At 42.1% G+C, this 27,362-nt stretch overlaps 1 protein-coding gene across 2 annotated transcripts; it reads left to right on the top strand.

Moving 5' to 3' along the window:
* The first annotated feature begins 452 nt into the window (after positions 1 to 452).
* LOC112217794 (sodium-dependent neutral amino acid transporter SLC6A17-like) lies at positions 453 to 27,362 on the top strand. 2 transcript variants are annotated; one of them, XM_042296757.1, is made up of 12 exons: positions 453 to 591; positions 12,818 to 13,117; positions 15,182 to 15,339; positions 17,465 to 17,591; positions 21,571 to 21,752; positions 22,043 to 22,153; positions 22,613 to 22,854; positions 23,051 to 23,243; positions 23,680 to 23,872; positions 24,539 to 24,698; positions 25,526 to 25,688; positions 25,854 to 27,362. In XM_042296757.1, exons 2-12 carry the CDS (start codon positions 12,838 to 12,840, stop codon positions 26,310 to 26,312), a joined length of 2,268 nt encoding a protein of 755 aa, XP_042152691.1. In that variant the 5' UTR covers positions 453 to 591; positions 12,818 to 12,837; the 3' UTR covers positions 26,313 to 27,362. The 2 variants fall into 2 exon arrangements, with proteins under 2 accessions (XP_042152691.1, XP_042152686.1); XM_042296752.1 differs by having other exon boundaries at positions 12,670 to 13,117.

Genomic DNA, 27,362 nt, shown 5'->3' with positions numbered 1-27,362 from the left:
CTCGTTATCAATTATCTGTGTTTTATTGCATATGTCTCCATAGGTGCTGACAATGCTATTTTTATGAATTGAATTGCCATGAATTTTATCAATCGGAAAAGCATGGTAGTAAGTGACGCAAGCATATGCGTCAGACTAATACCAACATATTTCTTGACCGTTCTATTTCCAAAGATTTTAGGGGGACTCGGTTTAATACATTCACCCTTACTCCAGATAAATAAATACAAAATACACCTTGGACCACAGGGCGTTCATTTAATTTTCTTCTCCAAATTAAGCACAGGCTTCCTATGTTAAACGCCAGGGTTATTAGATTACTATTATTAGCATGGTGATAATTTGGCAATGTGATCATGTACACTCTTGCGTCACTATGCACTCGCCAGCTCGCCACCCTGCTTGCATGTCAATTGTCAGCCAAAACTGCACGTGATTCGTTCCCTCTCATCCTCTCGCGCTCATACACTGGGTACCACCAGACTAGGTCGAAATTGGCACGGAGCAGATGTATTTGCCCCATGCTGGTGTGTTCGAATTGTTTTTACATTGTAAACACTGGATATAGGTTATTTCTTCGAAATATTTAAGGTGAGTAATGCGTTATTGACTTGACATGTTTATACAATCGCCAGGTCCCTGGCGACATCCATCTGTCCAGATGTACCCATCATTAGTCACTAGGCTCGTACGTGTCTCACCTTGTCCATTTGTTTTAATTATTGTTGACATTTGTTTTTAATTTGTTTTAGCTGTATATCAGAGCTGTTCCATAGGGACTGTTTTGAGATACTAAACTATTGGAGAAACAAAGAAGGGACAATTGTTGGAGCGATTTTGTCCCTGTATTGTAATGATAGCAAGGAGTGATTTTGTCCCTGTATTGCAATGATAGCAAGGAGTGATTTTGTCCCTGTATTGTAATGATAGCAAGGAGTGATTTTGTCCCTGTATTGTAATGATAGCAAGGAGTGATTTTGTCCCTGTATTGTAATGATAGCAAGGAGTGATTTTGTCCCTGTATTGTAATGATAGCAAGGAGTGATTTTGTCCCTGTGTTGTAATGACAGCAAGGAGTGATTTTCAGTGACACTTGAGAAAACTATTGCTAAGGAACTTACAGGGGTGAACTTGTGTGATCTCATCATGTTTATTATGTGGGGTGAGAGTTGTCCTGGATGATGACATTAAATAGTCATGCTGTCATGAATCACTGGGTTGTGTGACCTTGAGTTCTATTTTTTACAATCGTCTGGCCAATAATTGTAAGATAATTGCTTACTCAATGGAATAATAGTATATTTGCATAATTTGTTTTAGTTTAAAATGCCAAGCAGACAGAATGACTGATGTTCAGTCCCGGTCTATTGTCATAGATGTGAGGGATGACAGGTGTTGGAGCGCTGATCAGATTGATCACCTTTTAGAGCGCTTTCCTATCTGTACTTGGCTGTCGCTTGAGCTTTGTTTTACGACCACAACCTTCAAGTCTCCAGGGCAGTATTTCAGATTGTAGAGTTAGTTGTAGGTGTTGTGATTGAACTTGTTTAATTATGTAAAAGGGACCTTTTTGGGGAATTAAAACATCCATGCCTTGGGAGAAAATGTAGTGGTATTTTTATTGTTTATAGTCCAAATTAAATGGCCTTCATAGGCTACATTGATCCCCTCCGCTAACAAGCATTCTAAAAGACACACACACACACACACACACACACACACACACACACACACACACACACACACACACACACACACACACACACACACACACACACACACACACACACACACACACACAGATATCTCCTACAATACATAAACTCTTTTTCTCTCTCTCTCTCTCTCTCTCTGTGTTTGAGAAAATGATATTCCGGTGTCTATAATTTTCTCACTCATCATTATTCACAATTCATTCAGGATTATCTGTAATCATGGTAGCATTACTATTAATGTAGAAGTATTTAGAAACATATTATTATATATTTTTTTGTATTTTACCCCCATTTTCTCCCCAATTTGGATCTTGTCTCATCTCTGCAACTCCCCAACTGCTCCGGAGGCGAAGGTAGCGTTATGCATCCTCCGAAACATGACCCGCCAAACCGCGCTTCTTAAAACCTCTTTGGGCTAGGAGTCTCGCTAGCAGGACAACTTCCGGTGAAACTGGAGGGCGCGCAATTCAAATAAATAATTGTAAACATTATGGATATTAAACATTTATGTTCATACAAGTGTCTTACATAGGTTGAAAGCGTAAATTCTTGTTAATCTAATTGCACTGTCCGATTTACAGTAGGCTTTACAGAGAAAGCATGCCATGCGATTGTTTGAGGACAGCACTTCACATAAAAATATTTTTACACTTGCACAGGTTTCATACATTCACAAATAGCGATTAAATATTCACTTCCTTTTTGAAAATCTTCCTCTCTTCCTTTGTTAAAACAAGTCAAAATACGTTTCTATTGACTCCTCAGATACCCTAACATGTAATCAAACTATAATATTTCATACAGAAAGAAGTATGTTCAATAGGGAAATAATATTAGCAGGTGCATCTCCTCTTCATCGTGCGCACTTACACACATTTCCTAGACTGTGTCCCTGTAGTAAAACTCATTATTCTTACTCGTTTTGGAAGAAACAAGCCTGAAACCTTGAACATTGAGTGCTGACAACCAGTGGAAGCCATAGGAATTGCATTTTCTCTAGATTTAATTATTTCCCTATACTTTCCATTGGAAGAGCATGGACTCTCAAAAAAAAATCTGTTTGGTTTTTCTTTAGATTTTCTCCTAACATATCTATTGTGTCATAGTCTCCTACATTATTTTAACATTTCTACAAACTGCAAAGTGTCTTATTTCCAATGGTACCAATTATATGCATATCCTGGCTTCAGGGCCTGAGCAACAGGCAGTTTACTTTGGGAATGTCAGTCAGCCGGAAATTGAGAAAAAAGGACCCCAGCCTGAAGAAGTTTTAACTCCTACCCACTTAACCTGGAAGCCAGCCGCACAAGTGTGTCAGAGGAAACATCGTTCAACTGACGATTGAGGTCAGCCTGCATGCGCCCGGCCCGCCATAAGGAGTCGCTAGAGCGCAATGAGCCAAGTAAAGCCCCACTGGCCAAACCCTCCCCTAACCTGGACGACTCTGGACCGATTGTTACCGCCCTATGCGACTCCCAATCACGGCCGGTTGTGACACAGCCAGGGATCAAACCCGGGTCTGTAGTGACGTCTCTAGCACTGTGATGCAGTGCCTTAGACCTCTGCGCCACTCGGGAGAACCCTAAAAACATATTATATTCCTTTTTCAATAAAAGTGTCAACAAAATGACACAATACATTATTTACCTTGAAATTCTTTTGGCCACAAAGTAATCTGAAACACGACCGAAACAAACAGCAAATGCATTCAACAAATTTGTAGACACAAGCTTCATGTAGACATTGCGTGCTGTGAATATTGGACCAAATACTTAGCCTTTTAATATACTGAACAAAAATATAAACACAACACACAACAATGTCAACGATTTTACTGAGTTAAAATGAGGAAATCAGTCAATTTAAATAAATTCATTAGGCCCATATCTATGGATTTCACATGACTGGGCAGGGGCGCAGCCATGGGTGGGCCTGGGAGGGCATAGGCCCACCCACTGGGGAGCCAGGCTGAGGCAATCAGAATATGTTCTTGTTACAAAATGTATTACAGAAAGAAATACTCCTCAGTTTATCAGCTGTCCGGGTGGTTGGTCTCAGACGATCCTGCAGGGGAAGAAGCCAGATGTGAGGCTCCTGCGCTGGCGTGGTTACATGTGGTCTGCGGTTGTGAGTCAATCTTTTACTTTTACTTAACTACATTCCTAAAGAAAATTATGTACTTTTTACTCCGTACATTTTCCTTGACACCCAAAAATACTCGTTACATTTTGAATGCTTAGCAGGACAGGAAAATGGTAGAATTCACGCACTAATCAAGAGAACATCCCTGGTCATCCCTACTGCCTCTTATCTGGTGGACTCACAAAACACAAATTCTTCATTTGTATATTGAGTGTGGGAGTGTGCCCCTGGCTATCCGTAAAAAAAATTAAATCAAGAAAAATGTGCCATCTGATTTGTTTAATATAAACAATTTGAAATTATACATGTGCATTTGACATTCTAATCATTTGGCAGACGCTCCTATCCAGAGCGACTTACAGGAGCAATTGGGGTTAAGTACCTTGCTCAAGGGCACATCGACAGATTTTTCCCTTAGTCGGCTCTGGGATATTTTAGCAATTGCATTTACTTTTGATACTTAAGTAAATTTAAAACCAAATACTGCTACACGTTTACTCAAGTACAGTTGAAGTCGGACGTTTACGTACACCATAGCCAAATACATTTAAACTCAGTTTTTCACAATTCTTGACATTTAATTGTAGTTAGAATTCCCTGTCTTAGGTAAGTTAGGATCACCACTTTATTTTAAGAACGTGAAATGTCATTGTAATAGTAGAGAGAATTATTTATTTCAGCTTTTATTTCTTTCATCACATTCCCAGTGGGTCAGAAGTTTACATACACTCAATTAGTATTTGGTAGCATTGCCTTTAAGTTGTTTAACTTGGGTCAAACGTTTAGGGTAGCCTTCCAGAAGCTTCCCACAATACGTTGGGTGAATTCTGGCCCATTCCTTCTGACAGAGCTGGTGTAACTGAATCAGGTTTGTAGGCCTCCTTGCTCGCACACACGCTTTTTCAATTCTGCCCACACATTTTCTATGGGATTGAGGCCAGGGCTTTGTGATGGCCACTCCAATACCTTGACTTTGTTGTCCTTAAGCCATTTTGCCACAACTCTGGAAGCATGCTTGGGGTCATTGCCCATTTGCGACCAAGCTTTAACTTCCTGACTGATTTCTTGAGATATTGCTTAAATATATCCACATAATTTTCCTGCCTCACAGTGCCATCTATTTTGTGAAGTGCACCAGTCCCTCCTGCAGCAAAGCACCCCCACAACATGATGCTGCCACCCCTGTTCTTCATGGTTGGGATCATGGTTAGAATGGTGTTCTTTGGGCTTGGAAGCCTCCCCCCTTTTCCTCCAAACATAACAATGGTCATTATGGCCAAACAGTTCTATTTTTGTTTCATCAGACCAGAGGACATTTCTCCAAAAAGTGTGATCTTTGTCCCCATGTGCAGTTGCAAACTGTAGTCTGGCTTTTTTATGGCGGTTTTGGAGCAGTGGCTTCTTCCTTGCTGAGCGGCCTTTCAGGTTATGTCGATATAGGACTCGTTTGACTGTGGATACAGATACTTTCGTACCTGTTTCCTCCACCATCTTCACAATGTCCTTTGCTGTTGTTCTGGGATTGATTGTCCCTTTTCACACCAAAGTATGTTCATCTTTAGGAGACAGAATGCATCATCTTCCTGAGCAGTACGACGGCTGTGCGTTCCCATGGTGTTTATACTTGCATACTATTGTTTGTACAGATGAACGTAGTACCTTCAGGCATTTGGAAATTGCTCCCAAGGATGAACCAGACTTGTGGAGGTCTACAATTGATTTCCCCATGATGTCAGTGAGTTTGAAGGTAGGCCTTGAAATACATCCACAGGTACACCTCCAATTGACTCAAATTATGGCAATTAGCCTATCAGAAGCTTCTAAAGCCATGACATCATTTTCTGGAATTTTCCAAGCTGTTTAAAGGCACAGTCAACTCACTGTATGTAAACTTCTGACCCACTGGAATTGTGATACAGTGAATTATAAGTGAAATAATCTGTCTGTTAACAATTGTTGGAAAAAGTACTTGTGTCATGCACAAAGTAGATGTCTTAACCAACTTGCCAAAACTATAGTTTGTTAACAAGAAATTTGTGAAGTGGTTGAAAAAATTAGTTTTAATGACCCCAACCAAAGTGTTTGTAAACTTCCGACTTCAACTGTAGTATTTTACTGGGTAACTTTAACTTTTACTCGAGTCATTTTCTATTAAGGTACCTTTACTGTTACTCAAGTATGACAATTGGGTACTTTTTCCACTACTGGTTTTCTTGGCCGAGCAGCTGCACACAAGCCTAAGATCACCATGCGCAATGCCAAGCGTCGGCTGGCATTGCAGTGGAAACGCGTTCTCTGGAGCAGTGGAAACGCATTCTCTGGATCGATGAATCAAGCTTCACCATCTTGCAGTCCGACGAACGAATCTGGGTTTTGCGAATGCCAGGAGAAAGATACCTGCCCCAATGCATAGTGCCAACTGTAAAGTTCGGTGGAGGATGAAAAATGGTCTTGAGGCTGTTTTTCAAGGTTCGGGCTAGGCACCTTAGTGACTGTGAAGGGAAATATTAATGCTACAGCATATAAGGAAATTATAGACAATTCTCTGCTTCCAACTTTGTGGCAACAGTTTGGGGAAGGCCCTTTCCTGTTTTAGCATGGCAATACCCCCGTGCACAAGGCAAGGTGCATACAGAAATTATTTGTCGGCATCGGTGTGGAAGAACTTGACTGGCCTGCACAGAGCCCTGGCCTCAACCTTCCTAGAGACATTAATGACACTCATGTGTGTCTAATTTACTCATTACGATTTCCCTGTTAAAAGAGGTGTGTTTTCTGTTGTCCTTTGCAGAAACTTGAATTGTTTACCGTATGCGGTCGTTTCCTGAGTGAGGTTTCGAGACTTAGTGTTTGTTTTTTCAAGTGTACTGTTATCCCGAGGCTACCATCTCTCAGAAAAGTATTATGTTTATCCCTAAGCACTGATGCTTTGTCTGGTTTCTTCTCTGCACCTGGGTCCAACCTTACCACGTCACAAATTTGTCTCCCTTTGTCTGTTGGAAAGCAGACTGAAGCAGGTTTTCCTTTAGGATTTTACCTGGTTAGCTCCATTCTGTTTCTTTTTATCCTGAAGAACTCCCTAGTCCTTGCCCATGACAAGCATACCCCTAACATGATGCAGCCACCACCATGCTTGAAAATATGGAGAGTGGTACCCATTGATGTGTTGGATTTTTCCCAAACATAACAATTTGTATTCAGGACAAAAAGTAAATGTTTGTAGTATTACTTTCGTGCATTGTTGCCAAAACAATGCATGTTTTGGAATATTTTTTATTCTATATACAGTACCAGTCAAAGTTTGGACACATCTACTCATTCAAGGGTTTTTCTTTGTTCTTACTATTTTCTACATTGTAGAATAATAGTGAAGACATCAAAACTATGAAATAACACATATGGAATCATGTAGTAACTAAATAACATGTGTGAAATTAGATTTAGAATAGACCATTATAATGCACCTGGGTACTCTATATCATCGACTGCATCCTTATGTAATACATGTATCACTAGCCACTTTAACTATGCCACTTTGTTTACATACTCATCTCATATGTATATACTGTACTCGATACCATCTACTGTATCTTGCCTATGCTGCTCTGTACCATCACTCATTCATATATCCTTATGTACATATTCTTTATCCCCTTACACTGTGTATAAGACAGTAGTTTGGGAATTGTTAGTTAGATTACTTGTTGGTTATTACTGCATTGTCGGAACTAGAAGCACAAGCATTTCGCTACACTCGCATTAACATCTGCTAACCATGTGTATGTGACAAATAACATTTTATTTTATTTTATTTTATTTGTATCGAAACAGGTGCAGTAGGAAAAAATATGCTTTTCCCAGTGGGTTTTTATTCTTCATGCCAGCCAGATAGGCAATACTCCTTTTGTAGATATAAGCAATGTGCTTAATATTAGAAAAGTTGAACAAAAAAATATATTAGGCCTAGCCTATAGAAAGCTGATCCTCTTTTCAGTAGAGGTCATCTCTCTGCAGTTGCATAGCCTGTTGAAATGTTGCACAACATGAGTTCATGGGTTTTCAAAGTGTTTGATTAGATTTTCAAATACATTTGCATTGATGTCAGATTGATTAGAGGGATAATAGAGTGCTCAGTTCCAGGCAGTTAGCAAGTTTGGTAGGCTACTAATGACCATCAGCAGCATCAGAGCTTGGAGAAGCCTAATTACCGTGACTAAATGGTTACGTGGAATTTGACTGCCTTTTAGACTCGTGACCGCCAGTGTGGCGGTAATATGATCACCGCAACAGCCCTAATCACAACAAATGTGAAAGAAATCAAGGAGTGTGAATATTTTCGGAAGGCACTGTATGCCCTTGGTGACCCATTGATCATGTTTTTCAGGATTGTATTATCTGCAGGTTCCTGTTTTGTTTGCATCAATCACACATAGGCTATTGCAGGGGTCTTAAACCCTGTTCCTGGAGGGCTACCCTCCCATAGGTCTTTAATCCAGCCCACTTCTAAATAACCTGGTTCAGTTTATCAGCCAGTTATTTATTAGAATCGGGTGTGCTGGATTAGGTTTGGAGTGAGCCTACAGTAGTAGCCTAGATTTCAGAACAAAACGTTGCTCAATGGGAGTACCTCAGCACTATTTAAATAAACCTTAAAGGCTTTTGTTTGTCTGTGTAGTAAATTATCACACAGCATCAACTAACTCTACAGAGAAGTAAATGCCAAAAAGACACATTTTACAGCTGTGCATGTTTTTGCAGTGCATGTTTGATTTTCGCTAAAGTGATTTAGTCAGTGCAATTTTTTAAATGTGTTTTTATTCAAAGCAGCTGGCCCCAAATTAATTTTTCATTTGTTATCTAGATGTCCACTGACAATATAGGTATAGGTAACAATATAGGTAAAGTGCTGCAGACTGTTCCACCAAAACTCTTAGCCCTCACTGCAGCCATTATAACACATGCAATGGCTTTCAAATGATGTAAAAGTCACCTAGTCCCTGTATTTTTATAAATCGTGTCTGTGGTGATCTGAACACCAGCTGGCAGTTGTTGGCGTGTTTTCATGGCACAGTTGCTCTGTAGGTCGGAGTGATGCAGCTGTTGATATTGAATGTCTGAACCAATGCAGATCTTGTCCAGAGTTAATGCCCATGGGATTATATAGAGGTTCCCATGTAAATTGTTAATGAGCGTGGATGATTTATTTCATCATGAGCTGTACAGGACATGTATGAAACGCTTGGCAGAAAGGGTTATGTTTTCATTAGATACGTTGACGTGACCCGACGTTGACATATAATATGAAATGGTTGTTGTGTGCTGGAAGAGACGAAACACTGTATGTGTATACACTTATGTACTCTTTATAAGGAATTATGTGAATCATGTGGAATATTCTTGTTTAACTTTATACATAGGATTTGGGGTAAATTAAAATATACTGTTTTTTAAAAATACAGTTAAATTAAGTAAATTATTGCTCTTTGTTGCTTTGCTCTGTCTGGGATTTTGTAGGTGTACTATACTGTTTACTAGAATAGCTGTTTACTTTGTATGTGGAAGGGTTCAGTTTATTGTGGAGTTTTTGCACAAGAGAAAGTGGGAGGAGAAGAGATGTACAGGCAAAGGTAGTGACTGATAGTGATTGTCGTGACCAGAAGAAGTGCATCACTGCTGTTGTATCATACCGTAAAAGATGGGGCTGTCAAAATGTTGCCACAGCATAAACTGCAGCTCTGTATATCCTCTGTGTGACCTCCATTTCTAACCTTCCCCTACTTCATATGGCCATCACCTAGTCAGTTCTCTACAAAAGTAAATAAAGGATTACTAAGTGAACAGTCATCTCCCACATCGGTTATCTCTCTTGTTTTTGCTGTCTCTCTGTCCCCCAGAATAGGATGTGGCCCTCACATATCCCATAGGGCTTTGCTGCTCTGTATTTCCGTCGATGGTGGATTTTTGTAACGGCTAAGAAGTGACTCTCTCAATAAGTAATGAGCCTACGCCAGGCTTGTGATGTGGATCAAGAGAATGCATGACTGCGGATCATCCAGCCCCTCCCTTGTACTGACTGACTTCCTCCATTATGTTTGGGCTGAACCAACAGCTCCATGAAAAAGTGGGAGAGAATCCTGCTGCAATGCTTCCGAGGATTAGGGGATTTACAGGAAAAAGCTTCCGAAAGTTAAGCTTACAGGACAGGAAAATTAAGTAGGACAATTGGTAACATTGGGAATGTCTGAAACCAAAACACTGAGAGGTAAAGGCCTAATCTGCTTTTTCAGTGACAGCTTTGTAGGGAAATGAGTCCACAGGTAGACAAAACACATTTAACAAGTTGCTACCCCCTCTTTCTTCATGTAAGAAAAGGGTTAGGTAATTGGACGTGACCAATGTTCCCGCAAGACAAATGTGTCACTGAGCAAATTTCAGGTCTGCTGAGCGCAAACTTCAACATTGTGAAAATTGTGTGCAACCTCCAGCACGTTTACTGTGAACCCTGAGGCTGTACCCGCTTTACATTACAGTTTTAACTGTCATGTAGGCTACTGTGGGTATTTGATCATATTGTAGGCCTGCCAGAGTGGCCTACCATCAAAAACAATGGAGAAAATGCATCCCATAACATTTTACCATGGAACTAGCTGTTCTATCATTCAGCCTACAGTAGCAGCCAATGTTTATTGTTCAATGTAGGCCTACATTCAATGAGACTTTTGGGGGGAAAAACGCAGTGGTTAACATTAACCTGTTTATCCACTTGTCCATCAGACAAGGAGGTCACTGAAAATGTTATGTTGTTTGATGCAAGAAACCACTTTATAAAATAAAATGCATTCTTATTCCTATACCATTATTACAGAGACTCAGACAAATGATCCTACCCTCTGCCTATTGGCTACTTAGGCTTGAATAAGTCTCAAAATACAACACTGCCCCTTTAAGACAAAACAAAGCTCTCTACCTAACTCGTTTTTCAAAGATGTCTAGAACTGTACACGTTATGTGCTCTTGTAGGAAGCAATCACTCTGATTTGCTGATTACAAATGATCTATAACTGGGCTAGTAACTCACTAACTAACTAACTCACTAACTAGCAAAGGATTATAACATAATGTGCACACGTGGCTACATGCAAGTGCATTTACTCATGACCGCTCATGCTATTAAAACAGTCCAGTCCAAAGTAAATGAAAGATCCATATATGGCAATGGTTTATTTGCATATAGGGCCTGATTGTTTATGCCACACTGGTCTGTGTAGAGTACGAGCTGAGTAGTGTGTGTCAATGCAATAGAATCCTACTCTGATGCGTTCTGCCTACAACAAAATCTCTTAGCATAGTTAGTTTTGTTTCAGTATGTTGCTTTGAAAGTGGCGAATGTTGCGTTGATTCGATCACAATTGCCACAGCAAAGGGAAATGTTGATAGTGTTAACAGGGAAAACTCTTAAACAGTGGTCACCAACCTTTTCTGAGTCAAGATCCCTTTGAGTCAAAATGCATGACTTTAAAAAACGTAAGCCTATGCAACATTAACCAATTTAAAAACAGTCCTGTTGTCACGCCCTGGCCATAGAGAGGCTTTTATTCTGTATTTTGGGTAGGCCAGGGTGTGACTAGGGTGGGCATTCTAGTGTCTTTATTCCTATGTTTTTCTGTTTCTATGTTTTGGCCGGGTATGGTTCTCAATCAGGGACAGCTGTCTATTGTTGTCTCTGATTGGGAATCATACTTAGGCAGCCTTTTTTCCTTTGTATTTTGTGGGTAGTTATCTTTGTTAGTGGCACTATAGCCCTAGTAGGCTTCACGTTTGTTTCTTGTTTTGTTGGTGAAGTTTATCATAATAAAAGGAAAATGTACTCTTACCACGCTGCACCTTGGTCCGGTCATTTCCACGACAACGTCTGTGACACCTGTAGCAATGAGGTTTGTGCAGTAAGCTATAGGCCCAATACATTATCACCGTATATTGGCTTTGCTTGAATGCCCAGCCAATGTTCGGGGTATTTAAAAAAATTATATTTAAACATTTGAGTTAGGCTATATGATCACACCGGTAATAGATCCGTCGTATTACTTGTGAAGCACAGCTGAGTGGGCATACGTTTAAATAATTTTCTTTTTTCTTTTACTGGGCTGATGTTCCTGCATCTGATGGTCAGTCTCAGTAGAGGGAGAGAGCTGCAGACTAAGGGTCTGCCTCAGTCTGCAAGGTTATATGTGTGCTCTTAAGCATACGGTATGAGGCCTAAAAATTAATTGCAAATTAATGAACAGAAAATTAATGGCATCACAACTAATGACAACCTGCAATACAGTTTAGTTCAATTAGTGGCTGCAGTGGATATGGAGGTTATTATAATTACTTTGAGTACCTCTAAGAAATTATTCATTGTAGTGAGGAGGGAGCTTCATTCTTGTAGAAGTCTAGTTAAGTTAACGCAACCACCCACACTTATGTTGTCTTTAAGGCCACTAGACTAGAGACTCGACTGTGTTATAGACCTGCATCTTATTACAAGCCTGGCTAAGCACTAAATGGAACAGGGTAATTGTGTCTGTGATCCTGTGTCTGAAGTGTTGCTTGAGGCCCACAGGAAGACATGCCAACATAACTTGCAATGAAAACACAAGTGCCTTGTCAGGACTCAAGGATTTTAGTGGAAATTAATCCTCATCTATTAAGGACAGTTTTAATGTGATAATATGTTAAATGTCCTCCGTGTTTACTATATTGCTTTGTAAAATAGTAAAAGCCGTCAAGTGACTTGCAGTGACAGATTTAATTTGTTTTTCTCTCACAGGACCACAAAGCCCAAATCTGGAGCCCTGCGCTCTCTCTCTCTTCTCAAAGTCTGGCACCTAGTATCCAACCCCTCTACTTCGTACCTACAGTACACTCTGAACTCTCCCTCTCTTTCTGTCTCTCTCTCTGCGCCGACCCCCTCCCAGCTCCCCCCTCAGCATCCCTGATGCGTAAGAACAGTAAGGTGACGCAGCGTGAGCATACCAGTGAGCATGTCACAGAGTCGGTGGCAGACCTGCTCGCTCACGAAGCGCCGCTCGACTACAAGAACAGTTCTCTGAATGTTGGAGGGGTACCCGGGAAGAAGATTGTTCTCGAGCCCCCCGAGAACGATGGCCGCCCAGCCTGGAACAGCAAACTTCAGTACATTCTGGCCCAGGTGGGCTTCTCTGTGGGGCTAGGAAACGTCTGGCGCTTCCCTTACCTGTGCCAAAAGAATGGAGGAGGTGAGTGGCAGACCACGCCCCATAAGGGCTGGCTGACTAAATAGAACCATAACTGAAGAACTCTTTCACAAAATATAGAACAATAATTATTTATTGTAGCTACGTCAATGGATGAGCAAGGTCATTTCCTCCTCATCTTCCTGTCTGCCTCTGATGAAGAGTCTAGTGGCGGCTGTTTCCTGGCAGCTCAGTGACCCAGACTGTAAGAATGACATGCCAGGTACACTGGCCTGCCATCACAATCAGGCTGGGCTGCCAAGAGAGAAGCACAGCTCCACAAACACCACTCTAAATATAGCTGTGCTATCGATTACTACTGGCACTGGAGCAGGCGAAGGCTCAAATGATACTCTGATCAACATGAAAGGGATATTCTCAATTAAACATTAATGGCTCTGTATTGTGATGATGATTTGCTTTATTTTGTCATGTAGTTACAGGTGCACATTGTATGTCTTTGCTGGTATAGTAGTTCAGAACACCCCTATTTGTTAGGGCAGGTTTGCATTGATGTACTGGAGGCAGCTCTGCAGAGTGGTCACTAGCTGATTTTTAAACATAACCTAACCACCCTGCAAAACCCTAATGCCTAGCCCTAACATTACACGAAGGCCAATTTTGACTTTGCAGCTGGCTCATCCAGTGGAAATGGCTCAGATTTCTTACTATTGTACTTGACAGTGTTTTTCCAGAATGTGCTAAATTTAGCTTCTGCACTCCCTTGCTCTAACCTAACCGCTCTACCATAAATGGATAAAAACATGCCCCATCAGTTTTAATGAGCATCACACCTCTGACCATAACAGCAGCATAAAACACCACATCTCTTACCTCTGGTCACAGAAATGGCGATTAGGCATGCTCAATTCACCTCCGAAACCTCACGGTCTCCCTGTCTTCACCAGATAATGACTGATGTGTTTGGTTCACCAGCCCTGTTCTCTCACACCTTCTCTTTATGATTTATTGCTAATAGGCAGGATTTAAAGGCTCCTATACCCAAGCAGCCTCGTCGTTTGACCAGGAGAACGGACATCTTTCACTCCCTAATTTACCTCCAGGCAGCAAATTACAGCCACATTAAATGGCTCTGTGGTGTTAGGTGGTTATCGCTATGGGCCTTCTTCCCCCTCTCTCTCCTTTTCCCCTTCCAGCATTCTCTGCTTCTCTTTCATACACGTCTTTACCTCAGTTTGCATGCTATACAGTATATCAAGACTGTTAGCTGGCCCAAGTTCAGATAGGCTGCAATTGATTGCAAAAAGTTATATATTTAAAAAAAAATCGAATTTCTTACCTACATCCAAATGACCTGGTTCTATTTCTTCTTGATCTCATGTTGAATTGACATTAGTAACAACTCAATTAAAACAAGACTTGGAACTGCTGTCTGTGTCCAGTGGGTTATGAGCTCTAGGCTATGTAACTGGTACTCCTGAAGTATTATTAGTGATAGTGCTCCAGCGTAAGTTTTAGCATCCTGATGATCACCACAATAACATCCAGATTAAGCCTCTCTTGGATTAAGCTGGGAAGCACCAGATTTAGACATCCCCCATAATTCAAATCAAATACTAAAATAGACCTTAGTAAATCACTGGTTGGATGGGCTCTGACTTGCAGGGTGGGAGAGTAATAGTGACAAGTGATGCAGAACTGTCAAGTACAAACAGACAGACACCATAGTGTCCTGAGGCTCTCCCCTGACTCACTGAGTTGGACTTCATGACCATCAACTAGAGGGGTTGTCTTCCTGTCACCCAGCCTGTCCACCTCTCTCTCCCCTTCCCCTCTGGCTTTGTAATGATACACAATTAATTATAATTAGTGTTCTAGAAACAGCTCAAAAGAACAGAGCCAGGGTCCACAATAAATGTTAAGTATCTCCATTGATTCAGCAAGGGAGACAATTGAAACTTGTGCATTATTTCAAAGGAAAGGTGTTCCACGTTTTACACAATGCTTAGTACTGTAATATCACACATACAGTATGTGTACTACTCATGTACCTAATAGTCTATTGGGGGGAAATATAGCATGATCACTTTGACCCCTTTCTTTCAGGTGCCTATCTGGTTCCGTATTTCATCCTCCTCATCCTCATCGGCGTCCCGCTCTTCTTCCTGGAGCTAGCGGTGGGCCAGAAGATCCGACGTGGGAGCATTGGGGTGTGGAACTACGTGTGCCCCCAACTGGGTGGGATAGGGGTGTCCAGTCTAATGGTGAGTGACAGTGAGGATGGTGTCTAAGGTTTAAGGTTGCCTCTTATATCACCTTTTGGTTGAAGTTGAGACTGGCAATCAGTTTAACTGATCACCCTCCAATCATCAGATACATAATGCTATAAGTTTTAACATGATTTTGGTTATGTAATCTGTTTATGTTCTGAAGTACTTGTTCCACGTAACAAAATAGACTGTGTCCCAAGAGAAAAACAGTGTGACTGACCACAGTGCACTGGGAAACAGAGAGGGTCAGTCAGTGTGATTAGGATAATGGATGCTGGATGTGGGGTTTATCACCGGGGGCTTCGATGAATAAGCTCTGATTTCAATAGAAACTCCCTACGTCAGTGACTGTGTGATTTATTAAGTATACTATTTTCTGCATATACCAACACTTTGTGGCCTCTCCCCTGACTAACTCCATGCTTGGCTGCCTTAGCATACTGTTTTTACCACATGCATTGCGGTGCTGTCACCAGCACTCTATTTAACACCCTCCAACCCGGATCTCTTTAAAGGCCCAATTCAGTCATTTTTATCTCAATGTCAAATTATTTCTAGGGAATAGTTAAGTGCTTCACTGTAATAGTTTTCCATTAAAAGAGTTAAAAAGAAAAAACAACTTTTTAGCAAAAAACTATTTCTCAAGCTAGAATTTTGCTTGGACTGTCTGGGAGTGGTCTGAGTGGGGAGGGGGCGGGATATGTAATCTGAAAACTAGCTGTTATTGGCAGAGAGGTTTGGAACTCTTTGTTATTGGTCTATATTAACTTATACCGTCTAGTGCTGTCACCAGGCAAGCCAAAACTCCACCCGTGCAAAACCTGCTGATTAGAAGGTTCCGAGCAGATTGTAATTTCAACCAGCAGCTATCAGGAAATAACACTGATCAAATTTCTTCACTTTTACATTGTTCGTTTCATCACTTGCTGTACATTATGATACAAAACATTAGGTGGAAATTAATTCTGACTGCACTGGGCTTTTAAGATAAAAGCTGTTGATCATGCTTTGTGTATATGCCAGTTTGATAGGATGGATCAATTTAAACTACTCCAGGTCTTGAATTTGGCATATTGGACATTTTGTGACTCACATCACATAATCTAATTGTCACAACATCACATAACATGTCAACCTCCCGCTTTAACAAGAGATAGGTGGATCATTTATGTTGGAAGCTTTTACTGTCCATTTCTGAATATTGTGAGAGGAAATAGACCTTGTGTAAATCTGTTGAACTGGAATGTATAATCACGAATGAGGCAAACTCTCTTTAGGGGATAGATAGATATACCTTGATTTAATTGAGCATCGCAGCTCTAAACATGGTTCCCCATGTCTGCATCACCTTACACAGCTCAAAACAAACATACTCTGTGTTATTATGATAGAGAAAGCTATCTCACATTCTTCATTCTATAAGATGTGACATAGAAGGTTGTATGTCAGTAACGTAGAAAAGGACTATAAAGATGAGTAATATGGATAATGCCCTAGATAATGAGAGCGAGGCAGAGATGGTAGGGAGGGTTAGGGTGTGAGAGAGAGACAAACCCTTGTTGGTGATGTATGTGACTGCGAGTGGCAGCTATAAATACCTCTTAAGAGATCACTGTGGAAATGGCTGAAAGAGTGTACTTCAATTATTAATGGATTTCCCAACCTTGTTTAGCTTCTGCCTGTCCTTTGTTGACATGGATGCTCAGAAGATTTAGCAGACACTCTTATCCTAATTACACTCTTATCCTAATAGCCAGTTCTTGTTAAGAGCCTTGCTCGAGGGCACATTGATAGATTTTTAACATAGTCAGCTCTGGTATTCAAACCAGAGACCTTTTGGTCACTGGCCCAATGCTTGTAACCACTAGGCTATCTGCCACCCTAGGAACATGAGTAAACAACATACTCCTGCCTATATAGACCATCTGAATGAGAAATATATTGAAATAGCCTCTACAGTAGTGTATATATCGATATTCACACATGCAGTTGCCATTTGACTAAAAGAGTGGCATCCACCAACAGTGACAGGGACTTGTGCAGAGGAGCACCTCAGGGGTAATTGTGAGTTCCATTGGACTTTCTTACCCTAACAGACTCTGCCTCTCCTACATTCCAGGTGTGTGGCTTTGTGGGGCTCTACTACAACGTCATCATCGGCTGGAGCATCTTCTACTTCTTCCAGTCCTTCCAGTACCCACTGCCATGGGCCGAATGCCCTATCAGGAGGAATGGATCATTAGCCAGTGAGTGGATGCCAGATCTGAACATCGGGACGGAGGAGAGATGCAGAGGGCAAAGAGAATGGAGTCATATAACTCCTCTGAACTGTTTGATAAAGTCCAAGCGGCTGGGTGACCATGACCAATGTGGTTTGTCTCACAAACTAGAAAGGATTCAATGAATATTGAATTAAACCTCTCTCCTTTTTTTAATAAGGCCTGTATTTGATTAATCAGATATGCCTAATTTCCATCTTGTTATACACACTCATTTTGCCCTGTAGAATAATGAGAGAAACACACATTTTTGTTTTGTAATTCAATCTTCCAGTTCAATCCAGTTTTGGCCAGGATGGCACTGAATCACACATCTAACTAGATCAGCTGATGGTGTTATCTTATTTATGAGGATCCTTCATGACTCAGATGGACATAATCCAGATTAAAGTCCTTTGAGACTTAGATTAGAGGTGGTGATAATACAATCCCAGCGGTTCCAAGAATCGCTCAGCGCTCTCCTCTCCTCTGCTCCTCACATGACTCAGCAGTATGAAGACAGTCAACCACCAGGGAGGAGAGCAGCTGTAGCTGGTTAGATAGTCCTGCTCCAACAGCAGGGTTCTTACACTGACAGACAGAGGCATATTGCATGGTGTCTTACTGTCTAATCTAGTCCCTCCAGGATTCCGTGATTCTGCGATCGCAAATCTTTTTGCAAAATCAACCATTCCCCGCATATTATGTGAGGGTTTGCAAATTTGACCAAGCACCACAGTATTTCCTCGTAAAACAATCAAATCATTGCAATATTATTGCATAAAACTGACCCATCACCGCAGTACAAAAAGAAGGCTCGCAATTTACAACCAATCACCGCACATTTATCTTATAATATGGTTCAATGAAGCCACACGTCAACAAACGTTTTCTCCCATCAGTGCATTTTCGCAAACAAATTGGACAAAATCATCACATATTGCCATGAAAAATGTCAGAATTGCTGCAGCAAAATCAAGCATTTTTGTCCACAAATATCACAAAGTCCCAGCGACATCCTGGAGGCACTGGTAATCATACAGTACTACACACACAGATGCTAGTATTGTATGTGATTCCCCATAGGTTTACTCTTTACAAATGGTGGTTTACTACACTATGCCACACTCCTACACTACAATGTAGTGGTATTTGAGTTTTTCCACAGTGGCATTACAGGTTGTCTGTAGAATTGTCTTCAATTCTGTGTGGAAAAAGTGACCTCTCGCCATGGTCATACAGATGTAGGATTTTAATTTGATCACCCTGTTGCCGGAGAACTTGTAGTGTATGTGAGTTTTAAACAGGCTTCTGAAGTCTGTAATTTCCACTTTAACATTTTTCATAAGGGAATATCAAGTATCAACCCCTACAAAAATGTCCATTAATTATAATCCACATAATAATTCACATTTCCTGTTGCTGCAGGATTATTTTCTTGCTGTAGCAAAGTGTCTCAAATTAAGATCCTACAGTGGCAATAAAAAGTATGTGAACCCTTGAATTATCTGGTTTCTGCATAAATTAGTCATAACGTTTGATCTGATCTTCATTTTAGTCACAACAATAGACAAACAGTCTGCTGTGTCTATATTGAATACAGTACATCATTTAAACATTCACAGTGTAGGTTGGAAAAAGTATCTGAACCCCTAGGCTAACCCTTAAACTTTTCCAAAAGCTAATTGGAGTCAGCGAACCTGGAGTCTAATCAATGAGAAGAGATTGGTTAGAGCTGCCCTTCCCTATAAAAAACACTCACAAAATTTGAGTTTGCTATTCACAATAAGCGTTACTTGATGTGAACCATGCCTCGAACAAAAGAGATCCCAGAAGACCTAAGATTAAGAATTGTTGACTTGCATAAAGCTGGAAAGGGTTACTAAAGTATCTCTAAAAGCCTTGATGTTCATCAGTCCACGGAAAGACAAATTGTCTATTCACTGTTGATACTCTCCCTAGAAGTGGCCGACATGCAGAGATGACTGCAGGAGCACAGTTCAGAATGCTCAATGGGGTTAAGAAGAATCCTAGAGAGTCAGCTAAAGACTTACAGAAATCTCTGAAACATGCTAACATCTCTGTTGACGAGTCTACGATACGTAAAACACTAAACAAGGATGCGTGTTCATGGGAGGACACCATGGAAGATGCCAAGAAAACATTGCTGCACGCCTGAAGTTCACAAAATAGCACCTGGATGTTCCACAGCGCTTCTGGACAAATATTCTGTGGACAGATTAAACTAAAGTTGAGTTGTTTGGAAGGAACACACAACACTGTGTGGAGAAAAACACGCACAGCACATCAACATCAAAACCTCATCCCAACTGTAAAGTATGGTGGAGGGAGCATCATTGTTTGGGGCTGCTTTGCTGCCTCAGGGCATAGACAGCTTGCTATCATTGACGGAAAAATGAATTCCCAATTTTATCAAGGCATTTTTCAGGAGAATGTTTGGCTATCTGTCCACCAATTGAAGCTCAACAGAAGTTGGGTGATGCAAGAGGACAACGACCCAAAACACACAAGTAAATCAACAACAGAATGGCTTCCACAGAAGAAAATACACCTTCTGGAGTGGCCCAGTCAGAGTCCTGACCTCAACCCGATTGAGATGCTGTGGAATGACCTCAAGAGCAGATCACACCAGACATCCCAAGAATATTGCTGAACTGAAACAGTTTTGTAAAGATGAATGGTCCCAAATTCCTTTTCACCGTTGTGCAGGTCTGATCCGTAACTACAGGAAACGTTTGGTTGAGTTTATTGCTGCCAAAGCAGGGTCAACCAGTTATTAAAGGGTTCACATACTTTTTCCATCCAACACTGTAAATGTTTATACTGTGTGTTCAATAAAGACATGAAAACGTATCATTGTTTGTGTGTTATTAGTTTAAGCAGACTGTGTTTATTTATTGTTTTGACTTAGATCAAATGACATTTTATGACCAATTTATGCAGAAGTCCAGGTAACTCCAAAGGGTTCACATACTTTTTCTTGCCACTGTACATCTGTAGAGAAAGGTAGACCCTATCATTCATGCAGGTGTGTGGGACCCCAGAACCACGCTGCTCTGCACCCACTCTGACCTGGCCCCATGGTCACATGTCTGCAGTAAACACTTCAGATAAACTGTGGTTCACATTGATATCGGCAGGGTCAGATCAGCTAAACACAGAGACCAAGGTCGTTCAGACCTAGCGTTCACTTTGAATACAGTTCTGTGCTTCTGGAGTGACTTGCAGGAGTGGAGGAGTAAGAAGAAGGGAGATGAGAGATGCAGACAGTCAGAGTTACTGCATGTAACCTGGAATGCCATCACTCATAGACAGAAGATAAAAATAGAATAATGGGAGGCCACTGTGATTTCCTCTGCTGAACATTGCCATCTACCTGACATAAATAGAGACTGGTACGTTTAGGTGACCTGGCAATTTCTGTGAGTGCATGTGTCTGTGTGGGTGTGTGGGCATATTTTTTCTGTGTATGCGTACCTGCATGTTCTCGCATGCGTGTGTGTGCGTATGCATATATTTCTGTAATACGTCTATAAGACTGCTTTCTCCAGACTTAGATCCATGTATCATTTCCCCAAGGTTGAATTATAAAAGGTGAAAATATGCACAGTGAAAAATGCCAAGTGTCTTGAATGAGGGCTCACTCTGTGCATACCAAGTACAAGGACGACCTTGTTTACCTTGCTAATGTACATCTGGGAGAACCAATCCAGGGGGGAGAGGGGATTTGGTTCCTGTGTAAACAGTCTCTCCCTCATTTTATTTCCCTCATTTTATTTTTCTCTATCTTTCTCCCTTCCACTACCCCTATCCCTTTACTCTCCCTATCATATCCCTCTCTTTCATCCTCCCTGACCTCCCTCCTTTTCACTACAACTTTTTTCACTCCCCCTCTCTCTCTCCCTCCCCTCTCTCTGACCACCCCCTCCCCCTCACCCCTCTGCAGTAGTGGAGCCTGAGTGTGAGAAAAGCTCGGCCACCACCTACTTCTGGTACCGCCAGACTCTGAACACCACCAGCACCATCGCAGACAGCGGCGGCCTGAACGTCAAGATGACCCTGTCTCTGCTGGTGGCCTGGATCATCGTCTGCCTGGCTGTCATCAGAGGCATTGCATCCTCCGGGAAGGTAGGGAGCGCTGTGGGGAGGAAGTGGAGTGTTGGTGGGCAGGGTGTGGGTAGAGGGACAGTTGATGTGGCGGGAGAGGGGCAGGGGCAGGGGGCATCAGGAAGAGGGGCAGGGGGTGTTGGGGGGAGAGTCAAAAGAGTGTAGAGAAGATATATGATTTAAGAACATGACATGACTAAAAATTGCACTGGAATAATAGCCGACTGGACTGGATTCCTACCTTCCTCTGGCATGTATAGTGTAGTTATTGTACAGAATGTGTGACTAAGTTGTTTCCTGTGGTCTGTCAGGTGATGTACTTCAGCTCGCTGTTTCCCTACGTGGTGCTCTTCTGTTTCCTGGTGAGAGGTTTGCTGTTGAAGGGTGCTGTTGATGGCATTGCACACATGTTCACTCCCAAGGTGAGATTCAGAGGAGGCCATTACACACACACACACACACACACACACACACACACACACACACACACACACACACACACACACACACACACACACACACACACACACACACACACACACACACACACACACACACACACACACACAGAGAGAAGCTTCCATTGCAGTTGTATGCTGTCATTTATGGTAAAGACAGATCTACTATACCTATATAATTTATAAACATTTCTAATGATTATAACCAATTAGCCACCTATCTAACATGGAATTTGTAACACATCGTACATATTGTAATGAATAACATATCATATGAAATGTATGATGGACATCCACAAATTAATACATAACATACCAAACGTAAAATATCATACTAATTTGAGTGTCCCGGATTTTCTTTAACGATGTTACATCTACCCCTGAGTCCAAGTTTGTCAGCTAATGTGTTACTGTGTGTTCCAGCTGGAGAAGATGCTGGAGCCCCAGGTGTGGAGGGAGGCAGCCACCCAGGTGTTCTTTGCCCTGGGCCTGGGCTTCGGTGGAGTGATTGCCTTCTCCAGCTACAACAAGATAGACAACAACTGCCACTTTGACGCCGTGCTCGTCTCCTTCATCAACTTTGTCACCTCCATCCTGGCTACTCTGGTGGTGTTCGCCGTGCTGGGCTTCAAGGCAAACCTCATGAACGAGAAGTGTGTCATGGAGTGAGTTCAAAACAAATTTCCTAGCAGCCGTCTATAGTGATGGTGGAGGGAATTCAAGCTGTCTTATACAGAATTAAACGACTCTTTCCTCACACCATATATTTATTATCATGCCTTCTCTGTGATCAGATTCAGGACTTTTGCGGTGATCTTCATCTTGTGCTCTATCGACCATGTTTCCCTGTGGTCTCTTCAGGAATGGAGAGAAGATCCTTGGCTACCTGAACTCTAACGTCCTGAGTCATGACCTCATTCCGCCACACGTGAACTTCTCCCAGCTGTCCACCGTAGACTACGCTGAGATATACGCCGTCATCAAGACGGTGAAGGAGGGCAGCTTTGCCGAGCTGAGCCTGGACCCCTGTGTCCTGGAGGATGAGCTTAACAAGGTACAGTCTGTCTGTCTGGTCTCTGAGCTCTATCTCACCGAAACTGGGTCTAAATATGAACCAGTTTCACAACACCAAACCAACTAGGCTTTTTAAGGAAGTATTTCACTCTAAGGTCTACACCTGTTGTATTCGGCGCACGTGACAAATAAACTTTGATTTGATTTTATAATCATCCTTATACTGTACTTAACTAATATCCTTCTTGGCTCTTCTGTCCCCAATCGGGTCTGGTCTAGATAACGGGTTCCAGGTTGGGTCTAGAGCTGGTTGTCGTCGGATCCATTTGGGTTTGAGGCTAATTGTTTTCGGGTCTGCATCAAACTTTTTTTTCCTTCTCTCTCTCTCTCTCTCTCTCTCTCACAATCTCTTGGGTCTTCTTTTGCGCCCTCTCTCCTTTGCGTCACTCTCTCTCTCCATCCCTCTTTCTCTGCAGTCTGTGCAAGGTACAGGCTTGGCTTTTATTGCCTTCACCGAGGCCATGACTCATTTCCCAGCCTCTCCATTCTGGTCTGTCATGTTCTTCTTCATGCTCATCAACCTGGGCCTGGGCAGTATGATCGGCACCATGACAGGCATCACCACGCCGGTCCTCGACACCTACAAGGTCCAGAAGGAGCTCTTCACAGGTCAGCCCTAAAAACCCCTGTGGTGCTCCCATTCTCCTCTATCATAGTTACAAATGCAGGTTCGCATTTATTGTCATGAATCTTGGCCTGAAGGCAGCTCTGCAGAGTGGACACTAGCTGGCACAGCCACAAAGTCATAAAATCAGATTTTAAACCTAACCCTAACCACACTGCTAACCCTAATGCCTAACCCTAACCTTAAATTAAGACCAAAAACACATTTTTGTTTTCATGAATTTTGAAGATATAGCCAATTTTGACTCCGCAGCTAGTCTTGCTAGCTGACACCGCTTAGTTCTGCCTCCAGGGCAAGACTCGTGACAATAAACGGCAAACTGCGTTACAAACATAAATTCAGCACCTTTCACCAAGACGTAGTGGGGTAACTACATAAGACTCATGAATTCTAAGATTTTTAAGGATGAGTAGTTTTTTCTACTTTTGCTGTAGTCCTTTAAGGCTGAATACAAAGTAATAGCAATAAAAGCAATGGATTTAATAAATAAAGACTTTCTCATCCAAGGAGCCACAAAGTTTTTACATAATGTGACGTTTATTCAACTCCACCACTGAAGAAGAGATAAAAATGCCGAAGGCGCTGCAAACTTTCAGACGAATGCCTTTACCTCATCTTGCTCCAATTCCCTCTCTATGTTTTTCTTTCAGTGTGCTGCTGCATCATAGCCTTTTTCTGTGGCCTCCTCTTCGTCCAGCGCTCTGGGAACTACTTTGTCACCATGTTTGATGACTACTCCGCTGGTCTGCCTCTCACTGTCGTGGTCATCCTGGAGAATGTGTCAGTGGCCTGGATCTATGGCACCAAGAGGTAAAGTATGGTGTCTCCTCAGAGAGCCCTGTAGTGTCAGAAGTGGCTGTGTGTTTTTCATATGTATTAAGAGGAAAGTTGAATATGAAGAAGGATAGGATTAAGAAATAATTGAGAGAGAGTCAAGGAACACCTGAATACTGTTCTAATTCTCAGAGTAAAAAACTCTACGGACACTTCGAAAGCTTAAACCAAGTTTATTCTTCCCAGAGGATCAATACAACTGCATTAGACAAAAACCTTTTCACACAACCACTGATATTTAACCCTTCCTCCTGAGTCTCCTCCTACACATCTGTACAAACATAGTATCTTTACTGCTAGGCAGGACACTAAGTGATATGGGCATAAATGTTTATTTCTCCCTTAAGGTGACCTGACCTGATCTTAACCCCCCTTCATTACTAATCCATTGCTCTCTCCCCTTATCAATGCCTGCCACATGTGATTGCTTTCCCTGCACTCAGCACATTCCAAGCGTAATTGCACACACTATATACCTTCTACAGATAACCATTAACTTCTGGTGTAGACCCTCTAACCCTAAGCACTCAATATTTCAATAGGATCCCTGATATACATTACCCTCTCTCCTGCAGTGACATGAATAAGTACTTTTCATATTCTCAGAACCCAACACTGTAAACTGAAGGAGTTGGCTGGATCTATGTTAAACTCACCTGTGTGTGTGTGTGTGTGTGTGTGTGTGTGTGTGTGTGTGTGTGTGTGTGTGTGTGTGTGTGTGTGTGTGTGTGTGTGTGTGTGTGTGTGTGTGTGTGTGTGTGTGTGTGTGTGTGTGTGTGTGTGTGTGTGTGTGTGTGTGTCAGGTTTATGCAGGACCTGGAGGACATGTTGGGTTTCCGGCCCCACGCCTTCTATTTCTACATGTGGAAGTACGTCTCCCCTTGTTGTCTCATCGTTCTCATCACAGCTACCGTTATCGAGATGGCCATCAGCCCGCCAGGGTACAATGCATGGGTAGAAGAACTGGTCAGTCAACCTGTTGGCAAACAGTGCAAAGTTTCATATAGACACTTCGTATTGACACTTTTTTGACATTTTGTGTATTAGCCTTGTTACAGAGTTTGCAGTCAGCACCAGGGGTATTTCTTTTTCACTCTATTTCCCTTCGTAACTTTGTTTCTCTCTTTTTAGGCTCAGGAGCGTTTCCAGAGCTACCCTCCCTGGGCGTTGGCCATGTGCTTCTCCCTCATTGTGGTGGCCATGCTTCCTCTCCCCGTCGTCTTCATCGCCCGCTATTTCAACCTGATGTCCGACGGCTCCAACAAGCTGTCTGTCTCCTATCGCAAGAGCATGATGAAGGACATCTCCAACCTGGAAGAGGTGGACGAGGCGCGCTCCATCCTGTGCAAAAACCCAGGAGAGACGCCCTCGCCTAAGCCCCCATCCCAAGCCTACCTCGGCCCCCCCGGCACCAACCCCCTGGAAAACCCTAACTCCCTGTCCCCCAACAGCTGCTACGGGACAAGCTACCAGAACGCCATCAGCCCACCACCTCCACCACCCCTATCACCCCCACCACCACTGAGTCCAAGTCATGATCACTGTCCATCTTCTTCATGTCCCTCCCCTAGCCTGACCCTAGATCCCTAACTATCTCTCCCTCCTAGGCCATCTCACCCTCAACCCTACATAGTCTCACCACCAGGGTGTGCTGCAGCGCTTCCCAAAACTCCACAACCACCACCCTCACCCACTGAGTGACCCTTATCGCAGGACACCCCTCTCCCCCTCTCCCTTCCCCCAGCCCCAGAGGTTAGAGTTTACTGCAGCAGAGGTGACTGCCACACAGGCCTCTGCTTTGACAATGAACTACATGTTCAGGTGTCTGGGATGTTGCAGTGGTATGTATCAATCCCTACTGGAGGGTATGCAATGCTGAACATGCAGTATGTTTTGGTCTAGATCAGGGATCCCTAAAAGGTGGCCCGCGGGTGATTTCATTTTGCCCCCCAATTTTTATAAACAAACATGTTCATTGTTGGACATAAAATCATCAGGAAATCAGCTTAAAGAAATATGTTCCTAAGTATTCCCACGGAAAAATAGAGAGGCATATGTGATCGTATCCCAATGTAATCAAGGTTTGAAATGATTCTGTTTTTGTCAAATACTATATCTGTTTGGGATTCTTGTGGTCAATTTGCAGTGTACAAATAATTTCTAACTATGTTCCGGCTCCCCGACCATCCACTCAAGGAAGAATCGACCCATGGCTGATTGTAATTGGGGAAACCTGGTCTAGATGTTTTTAGAGTGGTAGGAGAAGAGGCTCAATAGAGATGGACCCAATAAATGTTTTTTTTCTTCCCCTCACGCATATTGATAGGTAATAATAATGACACTATAAAGTACGAGATTGACAGTAACCTAATAACCTCATAACAGGTTAACATTTGCATAATATTTGGCCTCTAGGGAGTGTTATATGGTCTGCTTTTCATGCTTATTATAGACAGAGGTCAGGGGAATGTAGAGGAACCTCATATTTACATTGCCATTAAGTGACAACTGAATGTGAGTAGCTATATATGCTTGTTGCAGGTTTGAAGCCTTTTAAGCATTGCAGTGTCCGTCCTCTATACCATATTATAGCCATAGAGTGTGGTTATGCTTTTCCTTTATTTTATGTGGAACATTTCC

This window comes from Oncorhynchus tshawytscha, linkage group LG02 (genome assembly GCF_018296145.1).
Source record: "Oncorhynchus tshawytscha isolate Ot180627B linkage group LG02, Otsh_v2.0, whole genome shotgun sequence".
NCBI lineage: Eukaryota > Metazoa > Chordata > Actinopteri > Salmoniformes > Salmonidae > Oncorhynchus > Oncorhynchus tshawytscha.
The sequence above is the reverse complement of the archived record's forward strand: the minus strand, read 5'-3'. Positions and strand labels throughout refer to the sequence as shown.